The sequence below is a fragment of the Erinaceus europaeus genome, chromosome 6 (assembly GCF_950295315.1).
Source record: "Erinaceus europaeus chromosome 6, mEriEur2.1, whole genome shotgun sequence".
In the NCBI taxonomy this organism is placed as follows: Eukaryota; Metazoa; Chordata; class Mammalia; order Eulipotyphla; family Erinaceidae; genus Erinaceus; species Erinaceus europaeus.
Window position 1 is genome coordinate 34,530,787 of NC_080167.1, and position 20,390 is coordinate 34,551,176.

Consider the following 20,390-nt stretch of genomic DNA (forward strand, 5'->3'; position numbering starts at 1 on the left):
GGACTGAAGACCCCAACAATGTGTCCTGGAGCTCCACTTCCCCAGAGACTCACCCTACTAGGGAAACAGAGAGGCAGACTGGGAGTATGGATCGACCAGTCAACGCCCATGTTCAGCGGGGAAGCAATTACAGAAGCCAGACCTCGAACCTTCTGCAACCCACAATGACCCTGGGTCCATGCACCCAGAGGGATAGAGAATGGGAAAGCTATTGGTGAGGGGATGGGATATGGAGATTGGATGGTGGGAATTGTGTGGAGTTGTAACCCCCCCATCCTATGATTTTGTTAATGTCTCTTTTCTTAAATAAATAAATAAATTTTAAAAAATTAAAAAGAGTCAATAAGTATTTCTTACATTTATAACAGTTTAAAGGCATGGGTGGGAGAAAAACCTTACTATAACCACCATTCCCTTCTTCTCCAACAGAGAGAAGGAGAGGTAGTTTCATGAGGACCTCACATGCAGAAGACCGAAAATCAAGAAAGCTGGCAATGGTAGTTTTCTTTTTTCTTTTCTTTTCTTTTCTTTTCTTTCCTTTCTTTCTTCTTTTTCTTCTTCTTCTTTTTTTTTTTTTTTTTTTTTTCTGTTAAAGGCCTTTTATCATTCACTTTCCATCATTCACAATCAGGCCATATATATTTAGAGGGCATTTTGTGAGCAGTTGAAGATAGGTATCACACTGCATTGGGTCACAAGAGCTGATGCAGAGGTTTTTGAGGAAAGTAGTTAAAACATGTAGCCCTAAGCCAATGAAATAGCCTATTTGGATAGTGTGCTGCTTTGCCATATGTATGAATCAAGTTCCCCACCAGGTGTTTCACTTGTGATATATCCCTCTCCCTCTTCTTCGTCTCTAAAAACAAATAAACAAACAAGCAAATACGAGTCCAGTACCTAGTTTTTTTTAGAGACCTACAAACCCTAACATACGTACCCTCTTCAAAATCTTTATATAGCACAATATATAAATATGCTAGGAAACCATCCTTTCTGTGGTATAATTCTTCCAAGTATATTTAAAATGCTTTGCAGACAACTTAAGAACTATCAGTCAATCTATACAGCAAGCAATGTTACCTGTGTCCCTTCCTTTTTATATATTGTCTTTCAGAGAATCCGGCATGAAGCCCAGCCAGTCTATCTTGGCGTTACTCTCGATCGCACTCTGTCATTTCACGAACATCTCATAAAAACTGCAGCAAAGGTGGGCGTGAGGAATAACATCATTGCAAGACTGGCCAGCTCCTCATGGGGCGCAAGCACTTCCACACTATGATCATCATCTCTGGCATTATGCTATTCCACTGCAGAATACAGTGCCCCAGTATGGTTCCGTAGCCCCCACGTCCACTTGGTCGATTCCAAATTATATTCCTCCATGAGGATAATTTCTGGAACCATCCATTCCACCCCAGTTCCATGGCTGCCAGTTCTTAGCAACATCGCCCCGCCAGATATTCGTCGGGATGCGGCATCATCTAAGTTCATTTCCCACGTCTATGCTCGACCGGACCTGCCAATATATGTGGATATCTTTGCCACCCTGTTCAACGTTTGACGTCTCGTCATCCAATCTGGTCTCCTACGCCTACACTGAACTTCTCTGTTCCAGACTCTTGGAAACAGAGTTGGCAGTCAGCTGAGGTAAAGAACAAACACCTCATCACAGACCCCTGCAAGCGTCAACCTGGCTTTGACCTAGCACGTTATGATCGGGCCCTCCTCAATCGCTATTGAACAGGCCATGGCCGGTGAGCCGCTATGTTCCATCGCTGGGGAGCCAGAGATGACCCGAACTGCCCCTGCGGCTCCAGACAGACTATGACCCACATAGTCAACGACTGCCACCTCTCCAGATTCAAAGGAGGTCTCAAAACTTTACATCAGGCTCAACCTGATGCTGTTGACTGGCTACGGAAGAAGGGCAAACGCTAGAAGAAGAAGAGCTGTATTTATTTATTATTTTACCAGAGCACTGTTCAGCTCTGCTTATGGTAGTGTGGGGGATTGAACCTGGGACTTTGGAGCCTCAGGCATGAGAGTCTGTTTGCATAACCACTATGCTATCTATCCTCTGCCACCACCAGAGTTGTTTTTTTTTTTTTTTTTAACTGGGGCTCAGTTCCTGCATGACTCCACCATTCCCGGGAGTGGGGAGAGGAGGTTATTGAAGGTGAGAGACACAGAAATAGAAAAGGAAAAGAGAAGGCTTGCTCTAACACTCCATGAAGCTTCCTTCTCGCAGGTGGGAACCAGGAACTTGAACCCAGGACCTTACATGGCAATGTGTGTGTTCTACCAGGTGAACCAGCCTCTGTACTGTATTTTAATAGACGCATATGTAAAATATGTGAGTGGAGGAAATGGTGAAATACTAGTTTTAGAGTGACCAATACCCTTGAAGTAATGAATATTTGGAGATATGTCAAGCCTTGAAGATGATGAGCAATGACTACTTACCAAATTCCAGATACTGTCACCTTCAAATTACAAGGAGTACTAAAGAGAGGCTATTTAGCATCTGACTTCAGAAAGAAGGGCAAACGCTAGAAGAAGACTTCAGAAATGGATCCGCAAAAATAAACTCCCAATTAAAGTAAGATTCTCGGAAGTTAGATGGCTCCTGTAATACAGGAGCAAGAGGTGCAGCCTACCATGATACACAGGAAGCAGCAGCAGGCACAGGAATTGTGACCCTCGGATTCACTGACATTGGAGAGTTTCCAAATACTAGGTTCAGAACCAGCAGGGCGGGTAGCTCCCTGGAACAGGGAGCAGACTAAAAAGGAGATTGAGTGCAATGGTTAGCGCTTGGCCAGCCGAGTCGCGCGCGTTGCAGGAAGGCTGGCATTGCCTTTGCTCCCCGCCCCCGCCCCTACCCCCTTCAGGTCTTCCTTTTCCCCCCTCGATGCAGCTTGGTGCCTGCGGGTGGCCATTCTGGGCGGCGGGTTCCTGAGCTCCGGTGAACTGGCAGAAGCCCCCAGCAAACCTGGCTGAAAGGACTACACACGTTCCTACACCCAGGTTTGGTGGGTGGGGCATTTCTAGGGCAGGCCCCGCCCAGTCCCTCCCCATCCCGGCGTCCAGCTCCTCATTGGCCGACAGGCAGGAGGTGCGAGGAGGCGGGGCTCGCCTTTGAAGCCTTGCTGCTGGGAAGGTCGGCTGGGGAGTGCCGGGTGCTGCGGGGAGGGCGAGCGGACACGCAGCTGGAGCTAAGGAGACGCCCGAGCAGCGCCTGTGGCGGCGGCGTCTAGTCCTGGCTGCCACTTCTGCCTCCCGCTGCGGCCTTCAGCTTGCAAGCCCGAGCTCTGAGGGCGCTTCCCCGGGCGCTGAGCCCGAGGCGGCCAAAACGGCGGGCCGGCCGGGCGCAGGGCGGCGGGCGCTGTGCTGCACGCTCCGCTGGTGGGGGGCGGCAGGCCGCGGCGCGGGTCCAGGGCTTGGCGCGTGCGGCTGGGAGGCGCTGTGGGGCGCGGGCGCGCGTGCGGCGGTCGGGGCAATGGCTGAGGGCGGCGGGGGCGCGCGGAGTAGGGCTCCAGCGCTGCTCGAGGCGGCCCGCGCGCGATATGAGAGCCTACACATCTCCGACGATGTGTTCGGGGAGTCGGGCCCAGATAGCGGCGGGAACCCTTTCTACAGCACCTCGGCCGCGTCGCGCTCCTCTTCGGCCACCTCTTCGGACGACGAGCGCGAGCACTCTGGCCTCCCGCGGGCGCCCAGTGTTCCCGAGGCTCTGGAACCCGAGGAAGATGAGGCTGGCGCAGGCTGGAGCGCCACGCTGCGAGACCGCCCGCCCCCGCACTTCGAGGACACAGGAGGTACAGCGGACTCACTGAGGCTGAGGGCGGGCTCTTGAGTGCGGGGGCCGCAGAATTTCAGATGTTCCATGGGCTGGCTTGGATGGTGGTGTGCGGAAACAGATGAGATTGCAGAGCGGGCATTTAAAGTGCGAGAATCAGTTTGCGAGCGGGGGCTTTGACTTCCTTGTCGTTGGGAAGGATAAGGCAGAGCAAAAGGAAGAGGTAGAGGCCAGGACCGGCTCTCTCTGGCAGGGACATGGAAGGGGCCTTTCCTCATTTCCTGGGAGTGTGTGAGCTTCGTATACGTCAAGCCAGTCACACCTGGATTAAAGTTAGGTTTTCCTTTTGATTTGTCTAGGGCATTCTGATTTGTCTAGGGCATTGTGCCACCCTATACACGTGGCGCCAGAGGAACCTTTACAGGTTTTAGGGGTGGGACAGCTGCCTAGCTGTAGTGTGGCATTTGAAGCAAGGCCCAGTGAGAGGCCACCCGGGAATTTTCATGATGCATTAGCTTTTTCCAGCTAACCTAAAAAACTTACTCTGTATGTATCAGTTTGATCTCTTGATAACAACAAGGGGAAAAAACAGTTTAGCCAGGTTTAAACTGTGTACTCTTGCACTGGAATGCATTTTCACATTAGTTCTGCTTGGGCTATAGTGCTATTAGACAAGCCTCTCGTGATCTTGAGAAGGTCTCAGGAGTGCTGGTAGCTGTGGTTGCTAGAAATTATCGTAATTGCCTCTTTTTGTGGAATCTGAGTGTTAAAATAGCACTATTTATTCTGCAAAATTTAGCAGCTTCTCTTTGGTCTGCGAGGTGGAGACCAACCTTGTCTTTAGGTGCCCTTTGATGCTTTTATTCCCTACTCCTGATCTTTCTGTGGCAATCTGGTATTACTGCACATCATTTTCATTTGTGTAAATGCATGCAATCGGTGAGAGTCAGGGAGTGGCTGTGTTGTGCATGATGCAACTTTTCTTGTGACTCTGATGATTATTCAGCCAGTTAAGAATAGAAATGGTAGGAGGGTAGTAACCCAGGAAACCCCTAACTGGTGTGTGGACTTCAATTTGGACATCATATTGCAGTCTGCTGGCAGGCAGTACTGGATTTTCTCAGTAGTAGTCTCTAGACATCCAGCACACAGGATGCAGTGTGAATGTGCTGAACACAGCTGGGCTTGTCCAAGTTTGCTATATACAGTGCTTTGGGGGGAGGGGATGGTGGTAGTAGTGGTAAATTTAAAAGCATCTTCTCATCTCTGGTCTAAGAGCCTGGGACTTTCTAAATTACATTATATCTATGTAATTATATATATCTATATATATGTATAATATTTTTTACACCTCCTACATTCTCTAGAATGCCATAAAATCTTTATCTTGAACAGATATTCTTTAAGACATATACCTGCTGAGAACTGTTGCTTGGCAGACTTTATGATATGAATATAGTTTTTGATCTTGGAACACTTGTAGAATCCACCTTGTATACTGAAGTAAGTCTCCCTGTATTTTAGGGCTAATAGGAGAATTTTGCTAGATTAAACATAATAATGAATAAGAATTAAGTGTGCTGGCGTAAGAAAGTTAAATTTTAAAGCAATATTATATTTTTTAGTAACCTGTAAAGTGAGAATTCCACAGCAGAACAATTTAATTTAACCACTGAAGCACTTAAGTGGTCATAAGTAAAGATCATGTGTCACTTGACATTCCATTCAAATTTTACTTTCTTCTGATGTCCAGTTTGCTCTGGACATGAGAATAACTGTCAAGCACTTCAACCAAAGACACTAGTGGTTATTTTATGGTATTTATACCCAATTGCGTTTTCCTGTTTTGTGTGGGAGCTTACTTTTTAAATCTAGGCCTATGAAGAACTTCCTTTTAACAAATTTCCCATAGGGAAATTTAGGGCGGAGGTGGAGGAATGATTTTTGTGGCTTATTAAAAATACTAATCCATAGTCCTTGAGAAAATAGAATATGATTTGTAAGTGGTGAAAGTAGATGCAAAATATGGTATTGGCCAGAGGAAATACTTATACCTAGTGGCATAGAGAAATCTGGTTATATGTTATTAATAGGCTAGGAGCTGCACCACAGTTATTAGTTTGGTAGCTTATAATAGCACGCTATTTCAGACACTCCAGCAAGGGTGTGCTCCCCACTTTCAAGGTAGCCTACATCTTCATCGAGTTTATTAAGTGTTTCATTGGGTGGGTAGGTAACATTTTTATCTGTCTCCACCCCTCATAATATTATGTTGTTGGAAAAGTCATGATACATTTTTGCATAGAAAAATACATTATGCCATTTTTGTTAACCCAAGAGAGCATTAATGAAATTGTTGTTGCTGCTTGAGTCAAATAAAAAAAACAGAATTCTAGAATAGGTTTTCTGCTTGCCATCTGCTTTAAACAAATGTATATATGTAAAAGTGCTTTATTTAAAAAAATATGTGTGTGTGTGTGTGTATAACTGTTTTACATATAAATGCATATTGTTTGCTCTGATTTGTGTGTTTCTTTTCTCAGGAGAAGATTATAATTGCTGTCAGGGAGCCCTCTGATGACCTAGAATTGTTTTTTCAGAGAGCTACTGTGTGCAAAGGAGGTATAAGTGTCATTAGCACCATTGTGTCTTTGATCTGTGGTCTCCTAAGTGTGGAAGTACACACTTAGGAGGGTGGAACTTGGTATCCAGCTGAGAGGAGGTGAAGGACAGGAACACAGGAACTCTCTCCTCCCTTCCCTTTCCCTACCTTCCCCCTCCCCCACCTCTTCCCCCTCCCCTTTTTCTTTCAGACTGGTCTTGTCTCCCAGCTTCTCCATTTGTCTTTCACTGTATTTAATTTTATAAGTCATGCTAACCAGAAGTGTAGTCAACAGTTATAGGAGGAGAAGGTCCTTCCTCTCTCCTTCCTTTTCTTTTCTCTCCTTCCCTAGACTATGACTATGCAAGGCCTTTTGGAATGATGTAAATGTGAAGGACACTTGCAGGGCTGCATGGCTATTTCTTAACCCTTGTGAGGATGAACAGTGCTGAGCTTACTGGAAGTGAAGGACCCAAAAACCTCTCTCAACTGAACTTGCAGTATCTCCCTAAAATAAATTCCTTTAAATTGTCAGCCTCATCTGCACTGTGCAAATAACCAACACAACATGCAAAGTCATTCTTTGGAAGCAGCACGAAAATTCAGGCCCATCTGTGCTTTGGGCTTCTAGCCTCTAAAGAGTCTTGTGATCCCCTTTCTTGAGGAGGTAAAGGAACAGGCAGATACATAAGACCTTTTGGGAGCTGGAGGGAGAGGGCTTTCATTATCTGGAGTGTTTTTCATTTGTTTTGGCTCTTTGACATGACTAGTATCTGAGCTGTTTACACCTTCTTTTAGATGTTGCACCACAGGCTGGTGTAATAACTCAAATAATGCATTGCTTTGTCATGTGCATGACCCAGGTTGGAGCCTGGATCCCACACATTGAAGGAACCTTTGGTGCTGTGGTCTCTTTTACTCATTCTCTGCTTCTTTGTTTCTGTCTTAAAAAAATTAATAAGCAGATATTGAGCCATATGAGAGGTATTCCTTTATATATCATGTCAGCAATCTTTTATAATCACTAAGGAGGGATTACCTTGAGAGGTTGGAGAACATAGGGTTGAAAATTATTATTATTAAATGCATTTACTGTAAACCATAAATCCCCCCAATAAAAATATAAAAAGTATATGTATAAAAACAAAACCAAAAATAGATAAAAACAAAACAAAAAATGTTTTATCTTCAAAATTTGATGTAAAGTATTTTTGACTAACAAATAAGAAGAAAAAAAATCATTCACTTAAAATAAATTTAAGTCAAGATCCTCTTCTAGTTAAGTTAGTTAAGGTAACTGGACCCATCTTTGTGATGGCAACATAAACTTGTCTATGGCTTCTCTATCACAGCTAGCTCTGTCTATGATTTTAGGGGAACTAAATTTTAGTGAGCTACAAGATAAATGTCTTACGCAATGCCACATAAAAATCAAGCCATACAGAACTCAGAGAAGGAGCTTCCTGGGATAGATATTTTTCTCTTTTCCCAGGAATCTGTTCATACTGTGGGTGAAACTTGAGTTTGTGAGGATGATAAAAACAATTTGCTTTTATAGCTTCCTTTTTCAGTTATTAACACCAAATCTTCACAAGTACTTTTTGAGAGAGAAGTAATCATTTCTTTTTTTTTTTAATATTTATTTTATTTATTCCCTTTTGTTGCCCTTGTTGTTTTATTGTTGTAGTTATTATTGTTGTTGTCGTTGTTGGATAGGACAGACAGAAATGGAGAGAGGAGGGGAAGACAGAGAGGAGGAGAGAAAGATAGACACCTGCAGACCTGCTTCACCGCCTGTGAAGCGACTCTCCTGTAGGTGAGGAACCAGGGGCTCGAACTGGGATCCTTACTCTGGTCCTTGTGTTTTTGTATCACCTGTGCTTAACCCGCTGTGTTACTGCCCATATCATTTCTTTTCTTTTCTTTCTTTTTCTTTTTCTTTTTTTGCGCCTCCAGGGTTATTGCTGGGGCTCCGTGTCTGCACTACTAATCCACTGCTCCTGGAGGCCATTTTTCTCCTTTTGTTGCTCTTGTTGTCTATTGTTGTTGTGGTTATTATTGTTGTTGTTATTGTTGTCGTTGTTGGATAGGACAGAGAGAAATGGAGAGAGAAGGGTAAGACAGAGAGGGGCAGACCTGCTTCACCACTTGTGAAACAACCCCCCCTTGCAGTTGGGGAACCAGGGGCTTGAACCTGGAACCTGGATCCCTATGCCAGTCCTTGCGCTTTGCACAATGTGCGCTGAACCCGCAGCACTACCGCACGGCCCCCATCATTTCTTTCTTTCTTTTTTTTTTATATAGAAAAAGGTATCCTTTCAGTCAGAGTCTGGAGATGATGACCATACCTAGTTAAGTGATTATCCTGTAGCATATTTTCATATTCATGACATTTGTTTTATTTTTGTAGCATGGGTATAAGCAGTTCTTTGAGATATAATGCAGATATGGATTTGTGTAAGTAGTCCTGTGGTCAGGAAAATGAAGCAAAAAACCTAAAATTTTATTTAGTTTCATATTTAATCCCTGCTACCTCTGAACAATTGTAATTGGATTTTAAAGTTTTTCCCCCACTTTGGGCAAGCCTTCAAAGATGGGGGTTTGTTTGAGGTCTAATTTTAGAACTCACCTTTACTTTTAAGAACTGAGATTGTATGTTTTTCTGATTAATAAGTAATGTATTCATTTTAGGAAAAAAGCAAAGGAAAAATGGTAACATTTTAAGAAATATCATAATCTTTCATTACTCAAAGATATTGAGTTTATCCTTTATAGATTAAAGAATATTGTGACTTTCATTTTAATTCTAGTCAATATATTGTAAATATTTTGCATGTACATTTTAAAATGCCATTTTAATAAATTCATTATACAGTTTTTAAAAAATAAATTCATTACATATACAGTTTCCACTGTATTTTCTCCTTCCATGTTAATTACATTTATTTACTTTTAATTTTTTCAATTGGGGAGAGACAGGGACACACCTGCAGCCCTGCTTCATCACTCATTAAGCTTTCCTCCTGCAGGTGGGGACCAGGGGCTTGAACCTTGGGTCCTTGCACACTGTACTGTGTGTACTTAACCAGGTGCATCTTCACCTGGCTCCTTTATTTACTTTTAATATACTTGAGTAAGTATTCTTAAAGCTTAATTTGTAGCTTCTTTAATATATTTCTTAGTATAAAATAATCAGAGCAAAATTTAATTTAGTCTCTTTGCATAACAATTATGCTCTCTCTCCCCTGCATAATTTGTTTTGCATTGTCCCATCAATGAACTATTTGGATAGTTTATAGTTTGAATCTTTGGTGAATTATACACATTCTGTTATTTATCATTGATTATACTGTTATTATTGTATGTGTGCTTGATGATATAATTTTCCTGGACATATATACCTAAGAAGTAGGATTACTGGGTTGTAGATTAGATGGTTCATGTTTGAGAGTTGTCTTATTTATTGTAGCATATTTAGCAGCACTTCAGATCTCCACTACATTTCAGTAACTCCTCTGCCTCTAAAGTATCGTCACAATTATACTTATCTCTAGACACTCTAAATGTCCCTTGGGGAGCAAAATCACCTGCAGTTTAAGGACTACTTCTTTAGTAGATACTGTCAAACAATTTTCTGTTTTATGTATCCACCAGCAATGCATAAGAAATACTATGTATTAATTCAGCAAATATATTAAACCCTTCTGGGTAAAAGGATAAATAAGATAAATAAGACATGTTTCTTGGGTCCAGTAGGAAAGAAAATGTGAGAAAAATAAGTGACTGGTGAATGTTGTGACCTAGGTAAGCAAACATGGATTCTAGAGCTGATTTACTCTTCAGCTGGGTTGGGGGAAGAGAAGGTACCACTGGCAGAGATGGCCCCTAAGATGTATCCTGAACAAGTAAAAACTAGATGAAGAGAAAGGAAGAGGAATCTGAAATGAAACAGCAGTTTGGACAAAGAAGGAGAGAGAAGGCATCCTACATATGGGCAGCCTGAGTCTCACTTAAACTGAGCAGCCTTACTTGAGACCTTAGTGAAAATGTCTTGAAATTTAACATTTGTGGTCTGGGAGGTGGCACAGTGGCTAAGACACTAGACTCTCAAGCATGTGGTCCTGAGTTCAATCTCCAGCAGCACATGTACCAGAGTGATGTCTGGCTCTTTCTCTCCTATCTTTCTCATTAATAGGTAAATAAAATCTTAAAAAAAAAAAAAGAAATTTGACATTTGTCATTGTTATCATTACAAGTAAGTCGGAGGAAATTCACGCTCCCAAATTCAGGCACTTTTCTTTTTCTTAAGCTTAGCAGGGTTTTGGAGATATTTTATTTGACCTTTTCAAATAACTAGCTTTGAGTTAACTTGTGTTTCATATTTTTATGTTTTATTAAACTTTATATATATTTTATTTGTTTATTTTCCTTTTTGTTGCCCTTGTTTTTTATTGTTGTTGTAGTTATTGTTGTTATTTATGTTGTCATTGTTGGATAGGACAGAGAGAAATGGAGAGAGGAGGGGAAGACAGAGGGGGAGAGAAAGACAGACACCTGCAGACCTGCTTCACCGCTTGTGAAGCGACTCCCCTGCAGGTGGGGATCTTTAGTTGGTCCTTGAGCTTAGCGCCACCTGCGCTTAACTCACTGCGCTACCGCCCGACTCCCATTAAACTTTATATTTTTATTACCTTACTTATTGCATAGAGACAGCCAGAAACCAAGGGGGGATATAGAGAAAAAGAGACAGAGAGACACCTATAACACTGCTTCACAACTTGTGAAGCTTTCCCCATGCAGGTGGGGGCCAGGGGCTTGAACTTGGGTCCTTGAATATTGTAACATGTGCACTCAACCAGGTGCACCACCACCCGGCCCCATCTTTCATATTTTTTTTAGTTTTATTTTTTGTCTTTGCTATAACATTTTTGATTTAACAAGCTGTTCTTTTCTTTCCATTTTTTTTGTTCTTTTTTTTTTAATATTCCCTTTTAGTGCCCTTGTTGCGGTTATTATTGTTATTGATGTCGTCGTTGTTGGATAGGACAGAGAGAAATGGAGAGAGGAGGGGAAGACAGAGAGGGGGAGAGAAAGACACCTGCAGACCTGCTTCACTGCAGGTGGGTACCCGGGGCTCGAACGGGGATCCTTCTGCCAGTCTTTGCGCTTTGCGCCACGTGCGCTTAAGCCGCTGCGCTACCGCCCGACTCTCTTTTGTTCTTTTCTAATTAGTTGAATATTTTTTTAAGATTGATTTCTCACCTGAGAAAATAGCTCACCTGGATAGTATGCCTGCTTTGTCATACCCATGACCCAGGTTTGAGCCCCGCCTCCACTGCACTAATAGAAGTTTCAGTGCTGTGGGGCCACTGCCCACCCCTACATCCCCCACTTGTGTGTCTCGTTCTATCTGAAAAAGTTGACCTAGCATGGTGAAACCCTGGTGACAACAACATAAAAGATTTACTTCATGAGCACAAACTATACAGATAGAAACCCAGAGTGCTACTTTGTTCTGGCATATGTAGTAATGGAGAGTGAACCTGGGACTTCTGGCAAGTCCTGTGCTCTGGAAGCTGAGATACCTTTGTGGATGTTCTTTTTATTTTTTTAAATAAGATATTAAATATCCTTATACTTTCTGGCATATAAATGAATATATTCTTTCAGCACAACCATAAAGATTTAATTTGGTTGGAGAAATAAATCTGAATACATTTAAATGATAATGATAAGTGATAAATGATTTGGTCTTATTTCTTCTATCTTATATGTTGCTTTTGTGTCATTTTTCTCTTTATGTTTTTACCAAGTTGTTTATTCATTAATCTATTTGATAAATATGGAAGTTCTTGCATTTTTGGGGGGGGTAACAGCTTTATTAAGATAAATTACGTTTCATGCAATTTACTCATTTAATGTGTACAGCTTTTAGTGGCTTTTAGTATGCATATTCACAGTTTCTATGCAACCATTAGCACAGTTTTAGAACATTGCTATCACCCTCTAAACAAGAAGGCATATAAACCATCAGAACTTTTGCCACCACCCCCAGCCCTAGATGACCACTAATCTACCTTCTGTACTTGCCTATTCCAGATGTTTCATCTGATAGATTTATATAATATGTGGGGGTTTTTGTTTGTTTGTTTGTTTTACCTCCAGGGTTACTGATGGGGCTTGGTGCCTGCACTACGAATCCTCTGCTCCTGGAGGCTATTTTTCCCATTTTGTTGTCCTTGTTGTTGTGCTTGTTGTAGTTGTTATTGTTGTCATAGCTGTTGTTGTTGTTGGATAGGACAGAGAGAAATGGAGAGAGGAGGGGAAGACAGAGAGGAGGCAAGAAAGACACCTGCAGACCTGCTTCACTGTTTGCGAAGCAACCTCCTGCAGGTGCGGAACAGGGGGCTTGAACAGGGATCCTTAGGCCAGCCCTTGCGCTTTGCACTATGTGAGCTTAAGTTACTGCGGACTCCCATAATGTGTGGTTTTATGATTGACTTCTTTAGTTAGGATAGTTTTTTTTTTTCAAGGATCATCCATGTTGTTGCATGTGTAAAAATTTCATTTTCTATTAATGATTTAATAATGATTAACAAGATTGTAGATTAAGAGAGATACAATTCCATACAGTTCTCACCACCAGAGTTCCATGTCCCATCCCCTTCATTGGAAGCTTCCCTATTCTTTATCCCTCTGAGGATATGTACCAAAATTCCTCATGGGGTGCAGAATGTGGACATTTGGCTTCTATAATTGCTTCTCTGCTGAACATGGATGTTGATAGGTTGATCCATACTCCCAGTCTGTTTCTGTCTTTCCTTAGTGGGATAGGGCTCTGGGAAGGTGGGGTTCCAGGACACATTGGTGAGGTTGTCTACCCAAGGAAATCAGGATGGCAACATGGTAGTGTCTGCATCTTGGTGACTGAAAAGCAGTAAGATATAAAGTGGGGCAATTTATTTAATAATCAAGAACCTAAAGGTCAGAATCTAGGCAGTCCATTTTAGATATATTCCAAGGGCCTCATGGCTTGAGTTATTTTTGCCTGAGCCCAATAGCTAACATGCAGGTAGGCTAAGACTATTGTTTGGGAAGATGGTGCTTTACTCAGGTGAGAGCTTTCCTTTCATAGGATTCTCTAATTTCATTTTAGGTGGTTTATTTCCTAACAACGTACCAAAACCAGGTCCCATGAGATAGGGCATATGTTCACATGTATCCATAAATTAGGGCAAAATATATACCAGAAAGAGATTCAGCAGTGAGTTAGTATATGCAGCAAGCAAGTAGAAAGACCTAAAATGACACCATAAAGTTCATAATGAAATAGTGTCTACTTAGATTTAGATACATTCCTTATCTACTTCCTATTAAACTTCCCTAACTCATTCCAAAGCTAACCTTACCGAAGTAAGGACTGCAAAAGCTAAATAAGGGCAAGAGACTGGCATATTTTAATGATCACTCTTTAGTCACTATCAGGCCACCCCATCAGCTAGGTCCCTAGTCGAGAAGTCCTGAGATTCCCAAACAGACATGATGGGCCTAGACCTCAATAAATCCCTCTCTCCACTGTTACTGGTCATCTCTATCAGGAACAACACAATAGACCCCTTTGTGTGCCCCCATAGGACCTTTCCCTCAACGTGGTTCAACAACAGTAGAGAAAATTCTCATCTTCTGAAGGGAGTCTTGGACAACATATTCTCTGTTCCATCTGAGGAAGATGGGTCCTGAAATTGGGACAGCTTGGAGGGTTCTTACCAATGAACACAGAATGTGATTCAGAGGTCATGTAGGCTCCTAAGCTGAATATGGGCCCCAGATCAAATCAGTGGGGTTTACAGTCAATAATATTTATACACATTTCCCATATTAGGGAGCTACTCTCTTCCCTGATTCAGCTTTCTGATCCTTTTTGCAGCCATGACATTATCTCCCCAGACAATAACCTGGATCCACCTGCATATCAGATGTCAGGCTCCGGGAAAAACAAACAACAACAACAAAAACAATAGCAACAAAAACCCAAACATTAATATAGTCATGGGCGCTTTGCAATATAACTAAAATAGGCCTACTAACTACAAAACGGAGACTCCCCCCCAACTCATTATCTGAACTATTCCAGCCTTTAGGTTCATGATTAGTCAACAACTTGTTTGGCTTTATATGTTAACTCTTTTTTTTTTAACCACCGTGCTACCATGATGTCAACCAGACCTCCTTGGGTAGATGACCCCACCACGTGTCCTGGAGTCCTGCTTCCCCAGAACCCCACCCCACTAGGGAAAGAGAGAGAAAGGCTGGGAGTATGGATTGACCTGCCAACGTCCACGTTCAGCGGGGAAGCAATTACAGAAGCCAGACCTTCCATCTTCTGCACACCTTGATGATCCTGGGTCCATACTCCCAGAGGGATAAAGAATAGGAAAGCTATCAAGGAAGGGGAGGGGAGGGGATATGGAGTTCTGGTGGTGGGAATTGTGTGGAGTTGTACCCCTCTTATCTATGATTTTTGTCATTGTTTCCTTTTTATAAATAGAAAAAAGAAAAAGAAGAAGAAAATAGCCCTACAAAGCTGGGTTAGGGAAGAGCATAGCTCCCAAACATGAGGGAAGTATATAGATACTATTAACTGTTAATCCCGTTGATCTAAGGGCCCTTATCTATTCATATTCAGCACAGGAGCCTGCATCCCTGCGATTCTGAACTCACAGTTCATGGTCATAGCTAGGAACATTTTAGGTTGCACTCTTCTCAGGAACATTATAAACCCTCTTGTGAGGCTCCACAGGACTTTGCCATCAATATAGAATGGCAATGGTAGGCATTGTCCCACCCTTCAAAGGGAGGTTGGGACAACCTACAGTGTCACTCAAGGAAAAATTTCATATTAATTAATTTATGAGAAAGATAGGAGGAAAGAGGGAGTGAACTAGACAGCACTCTGATACATATGCTGCTGGGGATTGAACTCGGGACTGCCTGCTTGAGAGCTCTATGCCTTATCCACATATCCTCCCAGACCACGAATAATTTCATTTTTTTAAAAAGTTGTTATTTATAAAATGGAAACACTGACAAGACCATAGGATAAGTGGGGTACAATTCCCACCACCAGAACTCCATATCCTATTCCTTCCCCTGATAGCTTTCCTATTCTTTAACCCTCTGGGAGTATGGACCCAAGGTCATTGTGGGATGCAGAAGGTGGAAGGTCTGGCTTCTGTAATTGCTTCCCCGCTGAACATGGGCGTTGACAGGTCGATCTGTACTCCTAGCCTGACTCTCTTTCCTTAGTGGGGCGGGGCTCTGGGGAGGTGGGGTTCCAGGACATATGGTAGGGTTGTCCACCATGGGAAGTCTGGTTGGCATCTGGTAACATCTGGAACCTTGTGGTTTCAAATCCTGCCCTCACTACACTCCTAGTGCTCAAGCCAGCTGCAGCTTTGCAGAAAGTCAGGAGTTGTAGTCACGCTGCCATCTTGGCTCCACCCCCTTCCTCCAAAAATTTTCGTTTCTTGAGATGGACTAATCTGTTCTTCACTTGATGAAAATTTATATTTTTTCACAGTTTTGTTATAAAAAACATAAACTCGAGGTACAAGTTTTTCCTATGGATATAGCTTTCATTTTTCTTGAGTTTGTAACTAGAGATAGGATTACGTGGTCGGTCATATGGTAGCTCTTTTTTAAAAAAACATTTTGAACAACTACTGGGCTTTTCTCAAGAGGTTATGCATTTTTACAATTCTGTGCATGAGAGTTCAAATTTCTGTATATCCCTACAGATTCTGTCATATATATAGTTGCAATGCCAGTGACTAGAAAGTGTCATCTCATCAGGTTTTTGTGTTTCCTAGTCACTAGTGTTATTAAATATTTCTCATATGCTTATTGGCCATTTGTATGCCTTCTTTGAGATCTGTCTTTTCAAATATTTTCCCTTTTTCTGGAGTTGAATTTCATATATGCACATTATACCACTCCATACTGCTTTTTCCGTCAGATAAAGAGGAAAGACACCACAGCATTAGAACTTCTTGGTGCCACAGCACCTCTCATGAAACTTGAACCTTGGCCATATGCATGCATGTGCCTTATCAGCCTTTGCCTGCTTTTTTATTTAATTGTTTTGTCTTTTGTTGTTGTTCTCTTTTTATGTTATTTATTTTATTTTAATTAACTATTTTTATTTTATTTTTACTTGATAGATCAGAGAGAAATACAGAGGGAAAAGAGAGAGAAATTTGCATCACTGCTTCAACATTAACTGCAGCTTACCACTACAGATGGGGACCAGGGGCTTGAACCCAGCTCCTTTCACATGGTAATATGTGCACTTAGCCAAGTACACCACTGCCCAACCCGAGTTCTTCTTTTATATATATATTTATTATTAATGAGAGAAAGAGGAAGGGGAGGAGAGAGAGAAACAGGCATAACTCTGGTACATGCTCTGCTGAGAATTAAACTCAGGACTTTATGCTTGAGAGTCTAGTACTTTTTACACTGGGCCACTTTCCTGGGTCACTATTGTTGCATTCTAAGAGACACATCAGATACATCAGATACATGAGTTATCAGATACATGACTTGCATTTTTTTTTTTTTTGACTCCAGGGTTATCACTGGGGCTTGGTGCCAGTCTGGTGACCTTCCCCACCCCCCCTTTTTGTTTCTTACTTTTTTTTTTTTCCTATTTTATTTGATAGGCCAAAATAAAAGTGAGAGGGGAAGGGGAGAGAGAGGTAGAGAGGAAGATAGACACCTGCAGATCTGTTTCACCGCTTGTGAAGCATCCCTGCTGCAGATGGGAAGCAGGGACTCAAACCCAGGTCCTTGCACAGGTCCTTGCACATGGTACTGTGTGGTTAAACAGGTGCACCATGGCCCTGTTCCCCAAGTATTTCCTTTTATTCAATGGGCTTCTTTACATTTTTACTGATATTTTCAGAAATGCAGAAGTTTATATTTTGATGACATTCCAGTTATCAAGTTATTTCTTTTGGTTACTTATAAGTTTGATATCACTAACACTTACTCCTATGTTTTCTCCTAATAACTTTATCACTTTAACTCTTTTTTTAATGTTTAAGCTTTTTATTTTTATTTATGTCATTAATTCTTTTTGAGTTATTTTTTGTATGTGGAATAAGGTGAGATTCCACTTTCATTGTTTTATCTCTGGAAATTGTGTTATTTCTACATCATTTGTTGAAAATATGACTTATTTCCAATTTTATTTTTGGCACATTTGTCAGTAAATCAATTGATTGTGATTTATGTTCATTTTAATATTTTTTGGCCTTTTTTTTTTTCCTGTTCACCTTTATAGTTTATTAAGAAATTGTCTTCCTAAAGGGCATTCTTATATGACCTGTTATTTGAAATCTTAAATAATAGAACTCAAACATTTTCAGGGACCATAAGCTAGAGTGCACACTTTGCCAAATATGAAGACTGGGGTTTGACCCTTCAACCACCTATGGAGTATTATGCAAAGGGGGAAATTTATAAGAGGTTGAGGTTGTGGTGTCTCTGGGAGCAATGGAATTGTGCAAACTCAGAAGCTCAATAGTTCTCTTGTGCCAACATTTTTTTTCTGTAATCTTTTCTTTATACTCTGCATATTATTTTTCAGGTCACAGCTGGAAGTGATTTATATGTAATTCAGCATATGTAATGAATTATCTTATGTTTCTGAATTGTCATGGTGGCAGAATTGAGTTTCTGATTTTAACTAATCTTTACTAGGTGAAGAATTTATAAATAGGACATTTTCTTGAGATGTTTATAGCCTGAGTGAAATTGAATGATTATAAAATTGCAATTATTTAGCATTATAAAAGGTAATATGTAAAATAATTCTATAATGACTATGACTACAGTATAGTCTATTCTGAATTATTCTGTTGCTTAAATTTTATAACTGCTGATTCTAAAATAATAAATATTTTTAAATAAGTCATCTGGAAAGCTGGAAAAGTCGCTCAGTTGGATAGTGTGCTGCTTTGCTATGTGCTTGACACAGGCTTGAGCCCAGCCCTTACCACACTGAAGGAAGCTTTGATGTTGTGGTCTCTTTCATACTCTTTCTGCCTCTTTGCTTTCCTGTCAACAATAACAACAACAGCAACAACAATAGTAATGTACCCTAGATAAAATATCATTAATACTTATATCAATTAATAATTTTTTCTTAGTTTAGGTATTTGAAAGGTCATAATCCTAGTATTTTTTGCCTATAAATTTATCAGTTATTCCAATATTCAATTATTGAAACATTTTATAATAATTGCATATTTATATTTTAGTTTATGTGATCTCAAGATAAAATGTACCTTAAGTATACATATCTGCATTACACTAGAGTGCTTTCTTATTTGTAAATAGGAAGAGATTTTCTCATGTGCAGAAGAGAGAAAACTGATGGTCATACATTAAAACAGACTTGTGAGACAGCCTTTCCTCTATAATTTTTCTCTACTGTGGTTCATGGTGCCTGACAGTATGTATTCTGAATTCTTCAAGTATGTTTTTCTTATTTAACCAAACAATATTTTGCCTGGGAAAGCAATTCTGAAGTTTTCATGTCCCCCTATCATTTTAGTTACGATTTTTTTTTTCTGCCAGAAAGATTACCTTTTTTTATTCCTTTATCCTTAGATTTAGAAAACTTTTCTTGGGGCTGGGTGGTGGCACACCTGGTTAAGTGCTCACATTACAGTGGGCAAGGACCCATAGGTTCAAGCCCTTGTTCCCCACCTGTAGGGGTAAAGCTTTACGAGTGGTAAAGCAGGGCTTCAGGTATTTAATTGTCTCTCTCCACTTTATCTCCCTTTCCCTCTCAATTTCTCTCTGTCTCTGTACAGTAATAAATAAATAAAAATGGAGCCCTGTTGTGGTGCATCTGGTTGAGTGCACATGTTACAATGCACAAGGAACCAGGTTCTATCCCCTGGTCCCCACCTGCAGGGGGAAAGCTTTGTGAGTGGTGAAGCAGGGCTGCAGGTTGTCTCTCTGTCTCTCTTCCTCTCTATTTCCCCCCTCCCTCTTGATTTCTGGCTGCTTCTATCCAACTAGTAAATAAAGATAATTAATTAATAAATAAATATAAAAAACTTTTTTCAGATATTTCCCTGGTCATAACGGCTTATTTTTTCATAACTAGCTTCCCATTGTTTTTTTCATCTATTTTATTTCTTACTCTCAGGATGTAGCCTTAAATTTTTCATATTTTGTTCTATGTGATTTCCATCTCTTCCGACTTATACACTCTGCATTGTTATTTCTGGAACTTATAACTGAATCAATAATTCAGGGATCATATATAACCTCACCTTCCCCTTCTCTTGGGTTAGGAATTCCTGTATTTTCATTGCAGGAAATCTTTTTCCTCCAGCATATGGCAATTTATTTATTTATTGGATAGAGACAGAAAGAAATTGAGGAGGGGGGGAACAGAGAAAGAGAGAGAAACAGGTACCTGCAGCCCTACTTCACCACTTGTGAAGGTTTCCCCCCTGCAGGGCTTGAAGCTAGGTCCTTTTGCACTGTTATGTACGCACTTAACCAAGTGCACCATCCCCTGGCCCCTCAGCATTTGACAGTTTATTCTGTTGAGTACTTTAAAAAAAAAAAATTAAAATTAAACTTGTCATATGTATCTTTTAGTGGCTTTCTCTTTTTAGTGTTCTGTTTCTCATGGGCCATCTCTGATACTCAGAAAGGGACTTATCTTTGGAGTGTCCTAGGAGGCCTGAAAGTATGGCAGGCCTGCATAGTGAGGAGGAAGCAGCCTTCTCTGTGCTCACAGCTGATTCTTTTTTTTTTTTAATTTTTTTATTTAAGAAAGGATTAATGAACAAAAACATAAGGTAGGAGGGGTACAACTCCACACAATTCCCACTACCCAATCCCCATAATCCACCCCTTCCCATGGTAGCTTTCCCATTCTCTAGCCCTCTGGGAGCATGGACC

General features: G+C 41.1%; 2 protein-coding genes across 2 annotated transcripts in view; one reads left to right on the forward strand and one right to left on the reverse strand.

The window, feature by feature from the left end:
- COG2 (component of oligomeric golgi complex 2) overlaps positions 1–2,840 on the reverse strand; it is a 118,059-nt gene extending 115,219 nt beyond the window's left edge. Inside the window, exon 1 of the mRNA XM_060192028.1 lies at positions 2,658–2,840. Within this exon, the coding sequence (XP_060048011.1) occupies positions 2,658–2,716 (59 nt within the window). The 5' untranslated portion in view covers positions 2,717–2,840. The remainder of the gene's footprint in view (positions 1–2,657) is intronic.
- Positions 2,841–3,103: 263 nt separating this feature from the next.
- Positions 3,104–20,390, forward strand: part of PGBD5 (piggyBac transposable element derived 5) — a 156,484-nt gene continuing 139,197 nt past the window's right edge. Inside the window, exon 1 of the mRNA XM_007535131.3 lies at positions 3,104–3,818. Within this exon, the coding sequence (XP_007535193.1) occupies positions 3,500–3,818 (319 nt within the window). The 5' untranslated portion in view covers positions 3,104–3,499. The remainder of the gene's footprint in view (positions 3,819–20,390) is intronic.